The 20,794-nt window shown below is 41.4% G+C and overlaps 1 protein-coding gene across 1 annotated transcript in view; it reads right to left on the reverse strand.

Moving 5' to 3' along the window:
• The window catches only part of fcho1 (FCH and mu domain containing endocytic adaptor 1), a 62,365-nt gene that overhangs the window by 1,244 nt on the left and 40,327 nt on the right, over nucleotides 1–20,794 (reverse strand). The window contains exons 8-26 of the mRNA XM_056377761.1: nucleotides 20,193–20,291; nucleotides 19,571–19,667; nucleotides 19,135–19,252; nucleotides 17,954–17,978; nucleotides 15,129–15,189; nucleotides 13,101–13,294; nucleotides 12,284–12,308; nucleotides 12,070–12,126; nucleotides 10,896–10,947; nucleotides 8,919–9,043; nucleotides 6,836–7,924; nucleotides 5,943–6,049; nucleotides 5,587–5,782; nucleotides 5,169–5,283; nucleotides 4,858–5,013; nucleotides 4,635–4,767; nucleotides 3,966–4,162; nucleotides 3,448–3,512; nucleotides 649–816 (exon numbers count right to left, since the gene is read on the reverse strand). Of these exons, the coding sequence (XP_056233736.1) occupies nucleotides 649–816; nucleotides 3,448–3,512; nucleotides 3,966–4,162; nucleotides 4,635–4,767; nucleotides 4,858–5,013; nucleotides 5,169–5,283; nucleotides 5,587–5,782; nucleotides 5,943–6,049; nucleotides 6,836–7,924; nucleotides 8,919–9,043; nucleotides 10,896–10,947; nucleotides 12,070–12,126; nucleotides 12,284–12,308; nucleotides 13,101–13,294; nucleotides 15,129–15,189; nucleotides 17,954–17,978; nucleotides 19,135–19,252; nucleotides 19,571–19,667; nucleotides 20,193–20,291 (3,079 nt within the window). The remainder of the gene's footprint in view (nucleotides 1–648; nucleotides 817–3,447; nucleotides 3,513–3,965; nucleotides 4,163–4,634; nucleotides 4,768–4,857; nucleotides 5,014–5,168; nucleotides 5,284–5,586; nucleotides 5,783–5,942; nucleotides 6,050–6,835; nucleotides 7,925–8,918; nucleotides 9,044–10,895; nucleotides 10,948–12,069; nucleotides 12,127–12,283; nucleotides 12,309–13,100; nucleotides 13,295–15,128; nucleotides 15,190–17,953; nucleotides 17,979–19,134; nucleotides 19,253–19,570; nucleotides 19,668–20,192; nucleotides 20,292–20,794) is intronic.

Raw genomic sequence — 20,794 nt, forward strand, 5'->3', positions numbered from 1 at the left:
TTTAATCATCTGAAAAAATAAGTGGTCAGTGGGAATTGGAAACCAAAGCCTTCTTATTAATTGTTTATAAGTGATCTATAAGCATTAGTAAATTAAACATGAATAAAGCCATTTGTTACATTTAAAAAAAAAAAACTTTAACAAGATGATGAAGTTCCCAGAACCAAAACTGCTTTTTTATGACCAACAGTCCAAAATGCAAAAACTTTCAGAGTACAATGATACAAAACAGAAAAAGCTGCAAATTCTCATAACAAATGTTTGCCATTTTACTAAATGATTAATCTATAATAGGAATATCTTAATTTCAATTGACTAATCAATTGAACTGAGTGACTGGTCGTTTCAGCAGTAGTTATTTTAATATGACTGGATTCTTTGAAAGCACGTAGCGTAAAAATATATAGTGATTATTGGGCCTCATAAGGACCAGGCTGACAACTGGTAGGACTGATCACATCGTTTATCGTCATTTTAACTGTCAAACCGCTTTTTAAACTGATAGGCGCAGGTAAGGGGAGTAAAATAAACATTCAGTTTTCAAATACAACAACAAACTGTTGCTGATGTGTTAATGAAGCATGGTACTCCACCAATGAGCCCATTGTGTGATAAAACAAACCCCAGTGAGTGTGTTCAGATTGTCACCTGTGGCGAATCTCTTCTTGACTAGTGACATGCGGTAGCGGCTGCCCACCAGCTCCACGTCCATGCCCGACAGCGACGCCCCGGAGCCCACAAACTGGACAGCCAGGCTGGGTGGAGGGCCACGGGGAACCTCCAGGCACTGCCAGCTGGCACACAGAGTCCCTGAGCCTGGGACACCGCCGACAGGCAGAGACACAGATACGAGACAGAGATGAATTCACAGCAGTGATAAGAGAGAGATCATGAATGCAGTGGCTGTTTTTTTAACACTGATAAATTGTTAATTCTCACAAACAACATCATTGCTAAGTGGGCTGGCAGCCTCTCCCTGCACTTCACACAGCTCTTTACAATGTGAACAACCAGCTCATATTTTATAGTGCAGGATTATTTTATGATTACTTTATGATGTACTTGGTACAACCAGTGAAATGTTTGAAGGACTTTGAGAAGAAATATCTTGAAAAATGTGGGACACTGTGAGTAAAGTATCAGTCTTTCCAACAGTGGTCTCATTTGTTTAAAGTAAGTAGTTCTTGATCCTACACATAGCAGCTCTACGTTGATGAACAGGAGTTAATGAGTTACGCAAATGTTTGGAGAATAAAGTGCTCAGAAAAGTGAAACTTTACATATTCAGTGCCAACAGGGCAAACTGCGTCTGCTGAGGAGACTGTATGATATGATCAAAAGCTCCAGAACTGCTACTAAATGGACCTTGTGGTGAGATAGTTTTAGAACTAAACGTCATTTGAAAAACAGCATCTGTTACAAGGTGATTGTGATTTTTTTTTTTAAGGTATTTTGCAACTACATCTTTCAAAAACATAAATAAATAAATAAACAAAAATAGTAACCAATCCCAGTAAACACTGATCTGGTGATTTGTAACCGATACTTGTCCTCCAGGGGAACATGGAAAGACGGAGGAGCAGCTCTATTCATTCAAAAAAGAAAAAAAAAGAAAAAAAAAGGAAATGATGCTTAAAAACACACAATCAAATATTTGTTTTTAAGAAGAGAATAGGATATCAAATTGGTGTGATGCTGATCTTTAGTATATTTATTGCCACAATAACCCTCCAGCTACAATAGGCAGACTGGGTTAGGGTAACGCCTCAGTTTCCAGCTGTAAATCCCCATCACCACAAGGTGTATTTAAAATAATGTGAAAAATTGTCGGCAGACAGAGACAAATAATAGAGGAATAGTTGACTTCTGCAACTCAAAATGGTGTTAGTACGAATGCAAACTTGGCTGAATAAGGAGAAGAGATGAAGCCCAAATGCTGCTAAATCCAGGATTTTGTGTCTTGTATGGATTTCCATGGTCTCCACAGCCACTGTGTTTTTTTCTGCAGTGAAATACTAATTCCATGAAGCCATGTTGATCTCTAAGGGCTGCGATGAAGGGGTGCACGAGTTCATCTGATGGTGCTGTGATGGCACGTCAGACAAAAAAGACTGGGAACCACAAGTCTAGGCTAAAAAAGGACAAAACCTCTTAGATAAGTTTTTCAGATATCTAGATTACATCAGCACTTGGGCAGCAGTGTCAGCAGCAACATTACATTTAAATCCAGTTAAGACCCCACTTCGCACAGAAATATAATTACTGTTAAACATCAGTCATACACAATCCTGACACCTATACTATTAACTTTCAAACAAATGTATCTTCAAAAATGTTTTATGTTGCTGTGACTTATCATATACTCAAAAGAGGAAGATGAGGACAAATGCTGATGAATGTAGAGGATGAATTACTGAACGACTTTGTTTCTAGGCATCATTAAGGTCAGAAACATCTCCTCCAATACGGCTGCCTTCGTTTACAAGACGCCCAGTAAAATAAATTAATCACAGACTCAACACTGTCAGACATTATTCATTATATAAAGCTGCACTTTTAACATTTTAGTATTAAAAAGGAAACAAGCTTGCAGGAAAACAGTATTTCGGATGGGACAGGGAGGAGTTATGGTGACCTTTCAGTGCTTTTGTCGCCGGCTCATAAACCAGAGAAGTCCTCCAACTATAAACGTTTTCAAGCTTTACCATCTCATCCATCACTGACAGCTATGAACAGTTCCTCTTTCCTCTGCTCTCCAACCGTGTAGCTTCGCACTAAGGTAATAATATATCATTAAATGAAAAATAAAAAGAAGAAATGTGGGTGTCTCGCACAAAGAAGCACATAGGTGATTTAATTTTAGCCTTTTCTCTCTTAAATTAGAGCCGTTATAATCTTCTGTGACATGCCGTCTCTTCTCTGTGCACCATTAAGGTCATGAAATATGAGCAACAATCAGCTTGACACAAAATTATTTTTCAGGCCTGTCTTTTATACGAGTGCAGCATTCAGAGGCACCTCCAACTCATTTTGTTCACCTCGACAAGGCTGAGGAGAGCAGCTGCCACCTTCAGATGCTAATGTTAGAAAAAAAAAAAAACATTCGCCTTCAGATTTCAGCTTTTTAAAAAGACAAGGATGTGGAGCGCTGAGTGAGATCTCTTTACGTAACGCTTAAATACTCCTTTCGACATTTTTCTGACTGTAGAGATTGTGAAGCCGGCGAGAAGGCGATGGAGTAGAAAAATCTGGCACTAATTTCAACGAGAAGGCAAATATAAGGATCAGATGGCTGCTGATGAGAGACACAAAACAAGCTGAAGCTGTCAGGCAGATATATGTCAAGCTACTGGTGTGGAAATGTTTCCTCGCTCCTCAATGAACATTTTATTATTAAAAGTTCCTTCAAAAATAAGCGTTAGAGCTTTAAAGCTGCAGAGCTCTGACCTTTGCTGTGATTGGTCGGGGAGAGGTTGGGAAGTTTCCACAGAAGCCGCCTTTCTTCAGTGTTCCTGTCGAAGCAAATAAATAAAGTCAGTGAGGCTTGATCTGCTCCTTAATCTCCACCCTTTGACTTCCATTAAATTTTCTCCTGTTATCCATCACAGTCCTCCGTTATTTTGTTTATTTAATCTATAAAATGTTAAAAAGAGTTTTGTCTGGTCATTGCCCCAAAATCCAAAGATATTCAATATTAGTGATGTTGCACAGAAAAAAAGTAGAGAAGCTGAAAACAACAAAATTCCAATTCACATGTCCTCAGTCTCTCTTTCCCTTACAACAACGCTGAAATAATGAACTGATTAGCTAATTAACTTAACTACAAGGTTTTATTTTAGCCTTACAAAATTCCTCTTGATTAAATTTATCATGTAAATAACAGAGCAGAGCTACACTGGTCACAAGTGACTGAAGATTAACGGTCAAAAGAAACTGATTATCATCCCTCCATCATCACTGCTCACCAGGATGCCGGCGGCTGGCACTGCAGGTCAGTGGCGGTGTGGTCTAATGGCAGCAGCACCTGGACAGCGGTGAGCTGGGTGGAGGGTGCAGTGGCGGGGCAGCAGTGATAATCCAGGGACACTCGGGTCACTGTGCCGCTCCGCTGGCACTCGGCCGACAGCAGGAGAGGAGCCCGACCCGGGTCCTGAGACGACACCTGAGCGATAAAGAAAAGAAATGATATACTGTATATATGTAAAGAGAAATAAAGAGTCCATGGGAAGTTTGATGTCATCTTAAAGGGCAACTTAAAAAGTCTTTTAGTCCGAGCACAGAGGGTCAGGTGAACATGCAGAAATGTAAAATCTGTCTACAGGGAAACATAAAATTCAAAGGATATGAAGAATAAGGTTTCCTATAATAAATGAGAAGTGAATAAAGATTCACTATGGCTGAAAATTATGCTTTTTATTCATTTTCCCTACAGTTACTACCAAATTAAACAGTTCTTTGCAGGAAAATGCAAATTGCTTTTAATTAGGAAATTATTCAGAAATGATAGACCAGTAAAATAAAGGGTCGGTATTCTTTATTTAAGTTAGAAAAGTTTAAATTTACACCAACATCAAAGTTACCTGAGGGAAAATGTGGCTATGATGAGAGTAGGAATACCCATTGTAAACTCTGACCTGATACTTTAGCAGGCCGACGTTGTAATAAGAGGCCTGGGGGTTGAGTTCAGCTTCTCTCTGCAGGTAGATCTGCAGAGCCTGCATGTTGAACCAGAAGTCTCTGGTGTCTGGGTCACTCTGAGACGGATCACTGTGGAGACACAGTGACAGAAGGATGGTAAAGATTTTTACACAGGAATAGATCGGTTTGTGCTGCAAACTACAGACAGTCAAAGCTGACCTGTAGAGCAGCTTTTGATTCGGAAGGAAGTGATCGATCCTCGATATGTTGACCAGTCTGAAGCTCAGAACGGGAACGTTGGGGTTGGCTGTGAAAATCCTGGTGATGCCTGCTGGGAAGGACATCGTCAGGTCGCCAGTGATCTTCACCAAACAGCTGGAGAAAGCAAGAAAAGCAAAAACAAGGTTCAAAAATACAGTTCATTTTTCTTACTCTTTGAACAAGCACCCATCAAATCATCACATCTATCAGTAACAACAAAGAAGACACCAGAACTTTATTACATTTGTAAAAAGTAGCATCATGCTAACCGGTTGTGCTGTCCACCTTTGAAGTAAGCATTGATATACTCAGTTATGGCTGCTGCCACCGGCCAGGCCTCCTGTGTGCTCAGGGAAATGGGACTGGGACCTCTCGACAGGTGCACTGTGGAGAACAAATGTGATAATCCTGAGTCATGCTGCTAATGAACTGTACTGAGTTTTACATGAATCATAAGTCACATTTAAAAGGAATAGTTTGACATTTTGGGTTATATACTTACCTTCTTGCAGAAAGTTAGATGAGAAGATCAGCAGCAGGTTATCTTAGCTTAGCTTAGCTTAGCATAAAGACTGGAAATAGCGCCAGCTAGCCTGGCTCTGTCCAAAGGTAACAAAACCCACTTAGCAGCACCTCATACGAATGTACAGGCTAGCTGTGGTGTAACTTTTATGTGCTGAGGCTTACACTGCCTTTGTTGGTGCTCCTGGTGCTGGTAGGGTAGTGGTGAGGCTTGTCCTGGCCTGGCAGGACTGGGAGCTCGGTTCTGACCCCCCCACTCTCCGTCTCTGGCCTGAGGCCCCCACTCACTGGGACTGGAGGAGGAGGAGGAGGTGAGGGAAGGGCTGGGCTCCGGCAGTGGGGAGGAGCACAGGGATCGGGACTGAGACAGACAGAGACGAAGCTGGGTCAATATTGACACTATGGACTTAAATTTCATGAATAGAGTCATGAGAAGATTTAAAAAAAAAAAAAAAAAAAAAAAAAAAAAAATCTAAATATGAAGAGAAAACGAATTTATTAAATTATTGCTGGATACTCACCCTCTCACAGCCACTGAGTCGGGCTGAAGTCCTCTTGGCCCGGGTCGCTCTCTGAGGAGCAGCTGCGACCACTTCAGACGTGTCCTGTCTGAAGCTGTGCTTGGACCCTTCCAAAGACACAGACAGAGACAGAAAAAGATGGAAAATGACTCGAGAGCCGATCTAAATCACACAATAAAACAGGAGTATGAGAGGCGGCGTACTCCAAAATCAGTCAGTAATTGTGCTCAGAACAGCCGGCGACAAGCTGGAAGTCCCACACTGCCAAAACAAGCTGGCACCAAACCTAATAACATTTTATTTGTATTGGTTTAATTGAGGGATTTAACATCTTGTTTGTGTCTGATGATTCTTCAGAGATATTCCTCTCTTGTGATCACTTGTACTTGCATTATTAATAACATTGCAGGTCAGATGAAGGTCATTAATGAACTGATCGACAGTGTGCAGGAGTATTTGCTCCTTTCACAGTCAGTTTTTGTTTTGTAAATAAGACTTTTCTGATGGTAGTAGCAATTTTTGTAGTAACTGTTAATTCTCACGAGAAAAATAATTAGGGAATAAAAACATTGACACACAAAAAATGAACTACATCTATGTATCTATATGATTTATAACTTTACTCCCAGTCCAGTTACTAAAAATTAATCCATACTTTTCAACCAATCAGAATCAAGAATACTGTGGCTGCAGTATAAATAAATGTAGTAGTAAGTATAAAACAGCAAAATAGAAATACTACAGTTAAGTACAAGTACCTCAAAGCTGTACTTGAGTACAGTACTTCAGAACTTGAATATTTTAATTGATTGTGCTGACCATACCTCAAGCTACTATTTGAGACTGCTATCATTTGCTTTTATATGAGAATAAAAACCGAAATGCCTTAGTACCCTTGTGGGAGCTGACACAGGGAATCTGAGTGTTGAGATCCAAGCAGTCCTGGTCTTTGTCTGTTGAAAAACACAGATCCTCCTGTGGGCCTGAATGCCTCGTGAGCGGAGGGGCGTTCCTGCGTGGCTCACTTTCTGATGATCGATGTTTTCTCCTCTCCCCTCCTGCCCCTCCCTCTCCTTTCCCTCCTCCTTCCTGTGTTTTGGAGCTGCCCAGGGCTCCAGAGACGCTCTCACTAAACGGGTTATGGACAGAGTTCCAGTGCATCAGCTCCTTCTTTGTCTGGGCTGTGGGTAAAGAGCTTGAATTTGCATCGAGTGCCAGTCTATTGCTGTTGACAGGGCCAGCAGCCACATTGCTGCTGCTGCCGCTGTGTGGAGGGATTAATCCAGCGGCCGCAGCCAGAGACGACTGGTGCGTTGGGCTGCCAATCATCGTGATCGCAAACGGGTCATCGGAGGAAATGGGCGGTGGCAGGCTGCGGTCTCGTTTCCTGTCTCTGTCTTTTCGGTTGGAGGAAGATGACGAGGAGGAGGAGGATGTTGGGAGTGTCTTAGTGTCTGTGAGATTGATGGAGAACGGGTCCCCTCGCACCTCCATCCCCCTGCCCTCCTGGTTTGGGCGAGGCGGCGGGCGCGCCCAAGCATCAGACAGGTTTAAGGTCTCCTGGGTGACAGTCCTCTCAAACGCAGCGAGGAAGGGGTCCTCAGGGGGGATGTGTTTACAGTTCCACACCGACGACTCCATCTCAGGCGGGGGGAGGGTCTGAGAGAAAGCAGGAAACTGCATTGATGAGGGGTCCATATCTGGGGGGACCCGAGAGGGACGTGATGGGGCGATGGACCAGGTGCTGGCAGGGTCATCCTGTAGGTGAGGGCTGCGACCAGGGGAGGGGTCACGGAAAGCAGAGAGGAAAGGGTCCACAGGTCGCCCCAGTGTTTGAGTCTGTTCTTTACTCTGTGACACAGGAGGCCATGCTGCCCAACCCACCGGCTCGGGGGAGGGCCCAAGGGGCTGATGGGAGGGTGAGTCCAGGCCAGAGTCTTCGACATTCTCAGGAGAGGATGAGTCAGACGAGAAAGCAGCATCTGAAACGCACATTAAACGTATTAAAGAATATCAATACAGTAAATCAGAGGTTTTAAACACCAGCGGGAAAACAAGAACTCATAAAAGTGTAATTAGACTTTAATCATCTGCAGTGAAGAATCCAACTTTCAGGACAAAGAGGAACTCATTACCACACAGCATCAACCTTATTTTTCCATATCGGGCGAAATATAAGTAAATATTTCTGTCTGGATATTACATGTGAAAAAGTGGGGACTGTGTTTAATTCAAGGAAGAGACATCTGCATATTCAGAAAAGCAGGTTTTTATCTTTGAATGGAGCAAGAACTAAAAAGCTCAAGAAGCCAGTGTGAAGGAAGAGACCTCCACATCAACATCCTTGACAACATGTCAGCCAGCTACCGTCTCAACTTCACTTCTCCTTCACAGTAATTTCTTTCATTAACCTGCAGGTTAGAAATGTTGTTAACCAGTGTTCTCTTCAGCTGGACCCATGACCTCTCCTACACACTCTCCCCTTTCCACAGCCCACCGCCTCGAGTCATCTCAGGGAGGCTTGGATTTAAGAAACTGGTTGTGGTGAGCAGACGAACAGGCTCAAAGGCTGCTCCGTTAAATGCTGGACTTCAGCTAGTGCAGGTCTCATTTTTCAAAGACTAGATTTATTATGATCCTCCCTTTGGTTTCAGCTATTAACTGTGGCAAATGTAAATCAGGTGAGCGCATCCTGACTCATCTTTTCTGGGCTTGACGTCAAGTAAAAGAAAAAAAAATATGTTGCTGGAGAAAAGAGGAGATGGAAAGAATTCCTGCAGACCCTATCTAAAAAAGTTTTTTTGGGGTTGAAAAAATTATGTAATCTTTGTCCTAATAAGATGCTTGAAAAATAAGACTGTGTAATAAAGATGAAAATGCAACAATTATCTACCAGAAAGGTTCAGACATCTATAAATGAAACTAGTATGAGCACAAGTTTACAAAAAATATTTTTAACACAGCAACTTCTCTTACATTCAGAAACACCAAACACGCTCTGCTCTCTGAGTTGTTCCCGACCATCAAAGCTTTTGGACTTGAAAGCTGACTCCAGCGGAGGCCCGAACAGACTGTCTGAACCTGATGCTGTCGAGCTCAACCTGCAGAGAGCAGGGAACAAACAAGAGAAAAATCAGGGGGAGTGGAGGAGTGATGAGAAAAGGAGGGAAAGGGAGAACAGAAGTGTGGGTGTAAGTGAGAGAAGAGGAAACTGGGGAATTGTGAAGGATGGAGGAAGATGGAGCGCAGAGGGAGAGTGTGTAACTGCGTGTAGAAAAGAATTGTTTGTCATACTGTAGGTGATCTGGTGTTTCTGCAGGTCCCTTGTCTCGTGTATTTGAACTGGGACAACACAGATTTTTGTATTATATCTTGTACATAATATTTTGACAAACACAAATTCTATCTTTAAAATAGCTGAAAATAATCTGCTCTCTTTATATATGAAATTACAGTACATGGTGAAAAGTATGTGATGTGACGCGATACAATACAAATGTAATGTCAAATGTAGGCTGAGGTAAGTTCATCCATTATAAAATTGTACATAGATATTGTTTTACAGCTTTGAAATTGTTTGAAATGGGCTTCACCCAGGACAATGAATGTTGGAAATGTAACAGGAAGTGGGCATATTTGTACAGTGGGATCGTCCCCTGGTATTATAGAATGAAAAAAGCTTGAAGAGTGGCTGAAACAACTCCTATCACACCCCCCGCCCCCCACCGCTGTGTCTGTTAGGGGAAAAATCTCTGGTAGAGTTTGGGCTGGCAGTAAGAGGTTTTATTGTAGCAGCCAGGCTTATTTTAAGTAACTAGAAGAGCCCATGTGGACCACAGAGTTTAAACTCATGACTGATCTGGTATCATTTTCTGACATCCATTAAGGGTGCAACATCTTGGAGAGGGTAAAGTGTGCTAATTAACAGAATATAAAGGTATAATGGGGTTCTGGGGTAATAAAAATTTAAATTTGAACAAACATCATGTTATAACTTCTCCTATGAAGACATATGTTTTATCATTATAACTGTGTTTTACTATATTGTCATCCATTATCTGTTTATACAGCAGCCTCCACTTATAGGTGGAGGAGTTACAGTTTTGAACAAATACACTAATCAACACATTTATCTGATTAACCACATTATAGTGTCTTATAAATGTTTATATAGAGCTTATAAAACCTAAATCAAGGGACCATATGTATTTGGTATTGTTTCTCTTTAAAAAAACAACTAAAATCAAGTATGTTGTTGCTCTGCCAGGAAATGGTTAAAATACACCGTCCCACCCACAGGACACCTTGGCCTTGGTAGTGCTACTTCAGCTGTGTTTTGGTCTGTGCTGGAATTAGTCTTCACTCAATCTTAACAAATTATACATTGTCTGAAAGCTCTACATCTCGTTTCTATCTGTGCAAAGTATTTTAAGATCCACATATCACAACAGCTGTTGACACAGAACTGGTTCAGACTTATGGCAGGTATGACTACAGGCCTATTATTCTCTTTTTATGCCAAAAAAAAAGACAAGGTAAAAAAACTCATAATTTCTACCATGTTTGTGCCTCTGTAACTTTGGTTCAGTATCATTCTGACTTTCTGGTTGTAAAATTTAAAAAGTTACCTTTACCTTTTGATCAAAAGGTTTGAACAACAGTAACCTGTTTATTCTAGGCACACTGTTTTCCAGCTTGTGTGCAGAAATGTGTTTGGTAACAAGGAAAGAGCAGTGAGAGCAATATGGTGATGCGGGTAACACCAGACGCGCCAAAAATAAAACGTGGATGATGACATTGGAAAGGTTGTGAGGTGGAAACCTGAAGAGCTTCAAACCGCTGAAAAGGCCACTGATGACGCAATTTGACATCTAAATATGTCTCTCTCTGCACCTCTCAGAGACAGATGAAGAAGAGGGAAGAAAGATGACATGAAGGGCAGAGACATCTCACCTGCTGTGATCAGGACTGGAGGTGGACCTGCGTAGGCCCTCCTGCTCTCCATCTGTAGAGAGGCAACACACACACATACACACACACACACACACACACACACACACACACACACACACACACACACACACACACACACACACACACACACACACACACACACAATGAGACAGAGGACGCTCCCTAATCAGGACTAATCAGCAGAACGGTGTTCTTCATCAGGGTGCTGAGGGGAGGCCGGGATGGACTGAGACAAGATGACATGAGGGAAAACCCATCAGCCATTACCTTCTCTTTGATAAATACCAGCAATTAGCCCGGTCTCACTCAGCTCCAGCCACCGCTGCTGCTGTCACTGCAGAATAACCGCTTTAATCAGATGCTCATTGTTAATCTTGTCGACTCCAGATTTAAGAGAGAGAGAGAGAGAGAGAGAGTCCCCGCTGTTGTGAGGCAGCAGGTTGTAGCCTCCGACTCCAGCCTAACCCTCTGGCAACTAATGAACCTGTCGCTGATAAAACATGTTCTGGAGCACGAGCACAGGGCCGGGTGTGACTGTGGTTGTTCATGCAAGGTCAGCCAATGAAGAGATTTGCCGTCTGAGGGAAACACAGGAGCTATACAGGCTGAAGGCAGAGAGTTGCTGCACTGAGACATCTGCACCTCACTGATGGTACTAACGTGGCTCAGTGTGGTTTACACCCTTTTCAGATTACAACCACAAAAAAAAAAAGGGATAGTAACTTTATTACCCCCATTGCAGGTATAAATGCACAACACAACAGACTCTAACCTTTAATTTTTATTGCTGTAGCACCAATCAATACAAATACTAAATGAGGGCTGCAACTACCAATTATTTTCACTAATCTGCTGATCACTTTCTCCATTAATAGATTAATCTTTTGGTCTATGGATTGTGAGAAAATAGTGATGTGTTTCCTTGATCCAAAGCCTAAATATATTGAATTTAAATATTTCACATATTTCCTTTAAAAGGGATTAATTGATTATCAAAATAGCAGCCTTCTATTGACTAATCGACTAATCAACTAATCGTTTCTACTCAAAAATAGAGAGGTTTCAAAAAAGGAAAGTAGAGACAAACCATTGAACCAAAAAAAAACAGGCAGATAAGTCAATATGGAGAAGGAAAGACTGATGTCAGACTCACCCCTGTGGGAAGTAGCCTCGCCTTCTTCCGATCGACCTCCTGCAGTACTTGAGTTTCCTGCAGAGACGCAACAGAAGACAACAGCTTTCAGAAGTCTGTAGTCAAGCACACAACACAGAGACTACAGCAGACTCAATGTTTCCCATCACTTTATGTGCCAGGAAAGAGATTTGCTGCACTTGTGCACTGAAAACTCCAAAAAGCAGAAACTTACTGGAGAGATGCCGCTTGACTGATACCTGAAAGTCAGAGGGAGGGACACATTTGGTCAACACAGTGGACAGATTTAAAGAATTTGTCAACAAATCCCATGGGAAGACCACAAAAAATAATGCACTAGTTGGTCCCTTAATAATTTCCAGCTTGTCTATCCTAGCCATGGTACTCAAGCCCATTGGTTCCAACTGATGAAGACAGAAAACAGCTGGGCAATGTAGTTTTCAGTCAGTCAAACAGGAGTAAGCAGTGCATTTGTTGGAGGCTATTTTCAGAGGCATATTAACATCCATTTGGATCAGTAGTGCTTACAGCAGCAGTGCGGTGTATGTGGGGTTGTGTTCAAAATAAAGTGCAGAGCCCATGTTCAATATAATGAAGGAACATGTCACCCAGTGCAATAATGTGGCTCACTGATGTGCTTTTAATAGTTTCTGCACAGCGATGATGCTCTATGGTACAGAATAAGTTCATTGCTGGTTTCGGTCTTTTCATGGGATTTGATGACAACCTTAACCTCATTCATTCAAATATAAATAATTATTTTGCACATTAATCAACATTGATATTACTGGGGTGAGCTCAACAGCTAATTTGCACCTGAAGTCCCAACATGATAAAGTTATACTGAAAATAAAAGAGGTAAAAAAAACTGGAGGAAATGTAACACAACATCTATTCTAGCAATCTTAAACTAACAAAACAGTCAGACAAGTATGAAACACTACAAACAAGTTAATCTTCCTCCAGCCTGGGGGAAAAAAAAACATGTCTTCAGAGGAATCCTGAAAAACAGAGACCAAAACAAACACAACCTGTTGCCGTACACCTCGGTTGGGCGGCAGGGTGAGCGCCCCCACGGTGGCCTTCAGCTCCTTCTCAGTGGCGGCGGAGTTGCTACGATTGCTGCTGGCGACCGGTCGGATCTGGATGTGGAACTTTTTGGGCTCCTCGTCATCAAAATCTGAATCACTAGAGTAGAAGTTGTTGTCCTTCTCATCAGAGCAGCGTGAGAGAGAGAGAGAGCGGGGTCAAGGACAACAAGCTTTTTCTGCAAACAGCGATGAAGAGGTGATGTTGTTTGGCAAGTGTAGGTCAAGAAAGGAAACCATATTGGTGACTTGGAGAGAGAGAGAGAAGAAATTAGACCTTTTATGGGAACATCATTCAAAAATAAAATTAATATAAAACCAAAAAAATGCCTGAGAGTAGATTACAAACCAGCAGGCACGAGTTTTATTACCCCCGCTCATTGGTGAATATTACTATTTGGACAACCGCTGTAACTTGAAGACGAAAGAGTAATTTGATTCACTGCGAGATTGACGACAACAGGACAACAGAGAAACAGTGCAGGCTCGCAGCACAGACACACACGCAAAACACAAACAGATGCAGCAGCACTGCAGAGTGTGCTGAAGGTGAGAGCTATCAAAAAGCCACTTCCTGTCGCACCCCCCCCCTCTTTTTGGACTGCAGTCTCTGCTGCACGCGTTTGTATTGTGTCGTGTCACGTGTTGTGTGTTTTCACCTTGTGTTTATTTCTAGAGGGGCCTTTGATGAATGTATGCCGTCTATCCTGAGCAGCCGGTGGGGGGCTCGACAGAGGGATGACAAAGGCAGGAAGAGTTGTTATCTCCCCATGTGTCATGACTGGGAGGACGTGGAGTATCAGGTTATCGCATGCTGCTGGGCAACAGGCGGCTCAGTCCAGCTGGACTTTACCTAGTCTGAGTTTAACAGGGAGGACACATGTAGGCAGCAAATAGGATTAAGATCTTTAAAATTGTCTGGCTGTAGTTAATGAGACCATGAATGTAGCCAATTGGGCGAACAAATTGCTTAAACCCCGCCTCTCACCTCTGACCTTTGGATTACGCTTCATTTAAAACGTCTCCGTCTCAGTTAGAGAGGTCTCTTACAGTCTATTCAGCGGCCTCATGAGGTTTAATATGATGCCTTTGTCATGTGAGTCAGTCGAGTTTGTGATATATTTCAGAAATCTGTATCCTCTTTATGAATTTGAAATATGTGGGTGTCACGACTGAAGTGATATTTTGTGTTTGAGGAAGGCTCTGCTTTCTGTTTTTAACAGTTGTTAATTGATTTCCATTCAACAGATGGTGTGTTCCAGTACATGTATATTCAGTTTATCAACTACTAAACCAAAAGAAAATAAACCAGATCCAGATTTAATTGATTTAATTTAAGAGTTGCTCACGTTTCTCCGGTTCATATAACTATAATTTTGACAATTGGTCAGACCAATAGTTGGTCTTCTTTTTTTCCCCTTATGCAGTAATCAAGTCGACATTTGAAAGACAACAGCAAATAGGAGTAAAAAGATGGAAAATACAATGTGGCAAACGTCCCCAGGCCAGACTTCAAGTGAGAACATTGTGGTTCATGGTCCGTGGCTAAAACACCTCTAATTAAGCAGTTTCAATACATCACCTATGATGGGCAATAGCTTTGTTAATATTATTCATTCTATATTAATTTCTTTCAGACTTAATGATACGTGAAAAACACAGTGCATAGTGAGTCACTATCAGAAAGCGACAAGACGGGCCGGGGGCTGGCTGGTTAGTGTGCCAACTTCAGGAGAAGAAAAGACGTGATAGGGTTTGTATATTACACCTTTTTGTTTTGCTGCCTACATATAATTACTTACTAATTTATTTGCATTACGCTTAAGTTTCTTTTTTTTTTTACCAAGAATGACGGAAGGAGGGCTTCAGTAAATGTTTGCTCTGTTTATCCAAACAAAAAAAGCCAGTAAACATAGTTTCGGAAAAGATTACAGATTCCAGACTGAGCGTGTGTGAGCAGGAAAAGGATATCATTCTGGGTGCTGTCAGCTCGGATGACAAATCCTTCATCGTCTACTTCCAGGGGTGAATTCTATACAAACAGGAACACATGCACACGCACGCACACGCGCGCGCGCACGCACGCACGCACGCACACACACACACACACACACACACACACACACACAAAAGCTGTGTCAGCATCACAGAGACAAATGGCACTCCAGCCACATGTCTGACACACAGAAGTGCTTTGTTATATTGTGTAACTAACTGCAGCCTATGTGTACAACTGACAGCTTTCTATGAGTGTGAGTGAATAAATACACTCTACAACTGCTACAGGCTTTCTGTGGTGGTCACGAGAAATTTAAGACCTTTTTAATACCTCAGTTTCACTTTTTCACAGTCAAAGAATGATGGAAAAAACTTTTTACTAAGTACATGAGTTTGCAGACATTTACATAACATTTTTGTCAGTACTTCTCAGTATGTGATATTAATTCTTAGCAATATAATCAATCAATTAAGGTGAGGTGTATGGATTACTGAACAAGCCTACAGGGTACAGATGTGACAGTATGAAGTAACTGTTAATTTATCTATTGACTGAGAATCACAGACCAGATCACAGAGCTCAGTTACAAGAACAGGAATAACTATCCCAAAATAAGTTAAAAATAAATAAATAAAAAATTGCTGTGGATCACACGCATTATTTGTTGTTTTTTTTTTTCTTTCAGTCTGGGGGGGTCCTGTGTAAGAGGGGACTTGTCCGTACCCAGGGTCCCATTGTCTCAAAAAACGATCTAATTCTGAACCCAGATAAGCAGCAGAGAGTTGATGGATGGTTGAACAATTAAATTAACAAATTATTACTATTTATGTTTTTAAGTTTTTATTAAAATTAACGCTTGTTCTCTGAGTCGATGAGCTTCCCAGCAACTTTCTCCAGACAGTCAGCAGTGAGATATAATGTTACAGTCTACAGCACAAAAGAAAAAATGTTGAAGACCTCTGCAAATGAAATTTAATATCTTATAAACTTGTTTGAGGGAACAGAATTCAATGTTTTTTCAAGACCTGCAGAGAGGCTTACGTTAACTGACAACACTCCAGTACATCTGCAAGAATAGTGCAACATATCTTATTTCCATCGTAGTCCTTAGTGTTTGCAAAGACCACAGACCATGTGTGAAGTCAGTGGGAGTCAGTGTTAATTAAACATGTTATTACAAACAGAGATGCTTGTCCTACAGGCAGAAGTGTGCTTTTTTAGTTTGATGTGAACCATGTCATAATGCCAGGACGTCTGGACAGTGTACATCAGCTGCAGCCATATGATCTTCAAAATAAGAGCTGAGGGAAACCAGATTTACACTCCAGCTCCAGCTCCAGCTCCAGCTCCAGCGTGGGAGCAGTTATTTTTAGACAGAGTGGGGACATATAAAGATGGTATTTCAATAGATCTGATTTCAGTAATCAGATCTCACCAGGTCAAGTTGACATGATAAGTGTAACTGTAGCCACTGATCTTTTTTTCCACAAAAATCTAAATCTTAATGAGGAAAACTTCAACAAGTAGCTAATGCTTCATGGTGTGATCAGGCTATAAACATCACATTAAGAAGATAAATGTAACTGCAGCAGCTCAACTGCAGTTAGACACACATGGATTTAAAGATGCAGTCATTGATATACACACACACACACTTTTTTTTGTTTTTACATCAACACTGATAGAATTTATGAGGCGGTCATCAAACGACTCTTAAATGTAAAGCTGTCACAATTATCGTCCAGTTCAGCAGCAACTTTTACTTCACTACTATCACATTCAGCCTCGCTGCTTTCATCATCCCTGTTTTCAGCAGCACCAGGCAGCAGTTCCCACAACAACAAAACTCTGATTAACCCGACTGTTTGTTCTGTGCTACTTGTCCAGCAGCAAATGGTAGACAGGGCAAAGTTAGCAGGCAGACGGTGAAGACAGTCGAACATCTAGCAGCTAAACAGACGGATATTTTTCACAGAGCTGAAAGTGTAAATACTGGACTTAACAATTAGTCAGGTAGCCAGAAACATAAATCCTACTGGCTGGCTAAGAAGGCAATATGTGTTTCATGTACACTGATATAATTAACACATAATTCATAACAGCTTTTTAAGGTGATGATGCTTTCTTGCTTTCGTGGTTAACATCCCAGTTATGTTGTTTCCTTTTTTTCTTAATAAGTGGTATAATGTCTAGAAGGTGAACTGACAGTTTCAGTGCATGTATTATTTTATGCAACTAGTTTTAAAGTGACCTCCTCTAACATCACTTGTATCTGTGACACTGCAGTCAGAAATTTAATGCCCTTGAAAGTAGCTCTGTGATCTGCTGTTTACTCTCTGCTTCCACGTCAGTCTGTTAGAGGGTTTTCTGGCAGCGTCCAAAGCCCTTTCACACACAATCGCACACACAGACACACACACACAGACACACACACACACACACACACACACACACACACACACACACACACACACACACACACACACACACACACACAGACACGCGCAGGCAGACATGTACACAAACACACGCCCTCTCATGGAGTCACGCACTTCCTCTCTGGCTGCAACAGTATCTCCTAAACCTCTTCTCAGAAGTACTGGAATAAACCTGGGAAACCCCACACCTTCAGTCACGTCATTATCAAACACACGCACTTGCACATGGTTCCCCCTCTGTCCCCCAGACACACACTCCCTTCCCATAGTTCTCTACAACATAGAGGTAGTAGTCGAGGGAGTCAGACAGGACTGATAGGAGCTGCAGTGTTTTGGTGTGTATTATGTCAGATACTCACCGGTGCCTCCGTCACAGCTGAATCCCTGCAAATATAAAACACACACATAGATGTATTTTTGTTTTCATTGTTCAGTAGTAACTCAGACTGAAGCCAGTGGCAAAGAACGAGGATCAAGATTCATTTCCAGAAGATCTGTGGCCTGTACCACGAAGCCAGAGTACTGGGTTATCCAGCTCAGATTTCTCAACATAGAGAAAAGGGTTTACAACAAAGTGACAAATAATAAAGAGCAATAGACATTTTATAACAGAGTTTCTAACAAACAGAGGGAAAGTTTACCACAATAAATAAAGATTATTTCTTTCCCGACAGGATTCCTGACACTGTCAATGTTTTTGTTCCATCACTGCAACTCAGAATAACATGAGGAAACTCAATGGACGTGATGAACGGAAATAAAAACTATGCCCTCTGTTGTCTTTTATGAGAAAAACAATCCACACAATCAAATACTTGTTATGATTATAAATGCAACTTCTCAGTCAAATAGACTTTATCAGCCATTAACTACTCTTCTTCTTCTTCTATCATCAGACAAAGATAAAAGCTCTCTCCTTCTCCATACTAAAGAAATATATCATAATTCCTTCTCTTATTTATAGCCTTAGCCTTACTTTAATACTTGGAAATTATTTCTCGGATTTCTACAGTTTCTTATTATATTCTGGTTGTGTGATCACATATTTACATTTGTTGAATATCGCTTTTTGCTGTCATTATAAAACAAATTTACCTGCAGTATATCAGCATTTCATCTCATATCATATGAAGTATCTCATCCATGGTTCTGACGATGTCCCTTGTAATTACCAACCACCTCTTTCATACGAGCGTGCTCGCAGCCGGATAACAAAACCCAGAGTTACCAGTTGATAACCATCTTTGTGATACCAGTTATCCAGGACGGACAATGTTAGGCTAAGTGAAGCCAGATAACCCCAAGAAAGCCAGACTAAGCTGAACTCACTTCACTTCAGCCCCAGGGCTTATAGGGCATGTTTGCTTCAGTGTGTGTGTATGAGTCCTTTCTATCTTTGTGAGGACCAGTTTGAGTTGTAGACCTTATGGAGTGAGGACAAACTGGCCGGTTCTCCTAACTTCAAAGGTCTGTTTGAGGGTCATGACTTGGTTTTAGGGTAAGAGGTAAGAGTAAGTGGGTTGGGAATGTTTGCACTCACGTAGAGTCTGGCTCCTTGTCCCTCTTGCCCAGGCCGGGGATCCTGAAGGCTTTCCCTCGACTCTTCTTCCCACCTTCAGGTGCCAAAACTGTCATATACTCCTCAAAACCAACCAGAGCTGTAGACAACAGGCAGTTTGACAAGAATAAGAAACATCCACCACACACACACACACACACACACACACACACACACACACACACACACACACACACACACACACACACACACACACACACACACACACACACACAACAGAGTCCATGTAGGCATTTGTATTTTGTCACTATGAATTATTCCGCCTCCACAATACTGTTATCATTGTGGATGCCTTCATATTTTTATTGTTATGTAAGCAGCTGTAGTTGTGCCTTTGTTCTTTTTTTTCCTTCCCACTGGAGAGGAATCAGATCTCATCCCGGTGAAATCACTGTACCTGGCCGTTCTTTGCCCGTGCCCTTCTGCTCTGCAAATTTCTGGATGAGGTTATCGATGCCGATGTTTTCAACGTTCTGCTTGAATTCCTCGTGGACCTGCAGCGGAGAAGAACAGAGTGATTACGTGGTCCTTTCTAAAGCATGAAATATAAAAGGTGGCAAGAAAATGATTCTGTTATTAAGACTCTGTGTGATGACCCTTCATTGTAAAGTGTTAGCTGCACCCTTCTGTCCAGGTTTAGGTTAAAGCTCATGCATGCATACATGTAGAAACTATCTGCCTTTGGTGTTCTCCAGTGGCTGCATCAAAACACATAATATGGCAGAATCTAGAAATTGCTACCACAAAATTGTAAAGAAAAAAAAATTGCACCAACAGAGCTTTAACTGAAAGACTAAACATAAATGTGGTCAAAGATGGGTCATGACTTGTTACTGACAGACTTTCAGGCTCTAAATAATAACTATATTCCTAAGAAAGTTATTTTCTTCATAAACATATATAACAGAAAGTAAAAACTGATTTTGGATAGCTATGATAAATGCAAATACTTTCGGGGGAACCGATTTCTTCTCATAAAGCAGAGCTGGTCATCAGAGCAGGATTCAGTGTGAACATACCTGCCCCACCTGGACGTGGGTGTCTTCTATGGAGTGGGAGTAACCTTTGATCAGCTGTTTCATCTGCCGCAGGTGAGTCTCCTCGATTTCCTGAAACTTCTACTCAAACAAACACACACACAAGAAAATGAAAAACTATGATGCCTCAAAACGCCACTGTTGATTCATTTACCTCTCCGTGGGTTCTTATCTTTCTCTGACCTTTTGTGCAAATTAAATCCTTTAAAAATGACTGAATATCATCAAAGCTGCTCTGACATTTACTTTAAAACACAGCTGCTTCTTCGAGTCACTGAGAAGATCATTTAAGTTGAGAAGGGTTTCACCGAACAGCAAAAAAATTCAGTAATTGTGCTATAAGAGGTAGTTAAAATATCTCAGTTTTCTACATAAAACTGCCAATAGGTGTTATGTCTTTATGTATGTGTACGTATATAGGTTTGATTTTGTGTGATTTTATTTGTTGCTTGGTATGTGTTCTTTTGTACGTTATTTTTCTTGTTTATTAGTTTTGTTTTGCTTCTGTAAGAAAGAAAAAAAAAAGAACCAACTTTCTCAGTCTATGAATAAAGCCATTAGTTTCTGGAGAAGCAGCCAATATC

The sequence above is a fragment of the Seriola aureovittata genome, chromosome 6, assembly GCF_021018895.1.
Source record: "Seriola aureovittata isolate HTS-2021-v1 ecotype China chromosome 6, ASM2101889v1, whole genome shotgun sequence".
Taxonomy (NCBI): Eukaryota; Metazoa; Chordata; class Actinopteri; order Carangiformes; family Carangidae; genus Seriola; species Seriola aureovittata.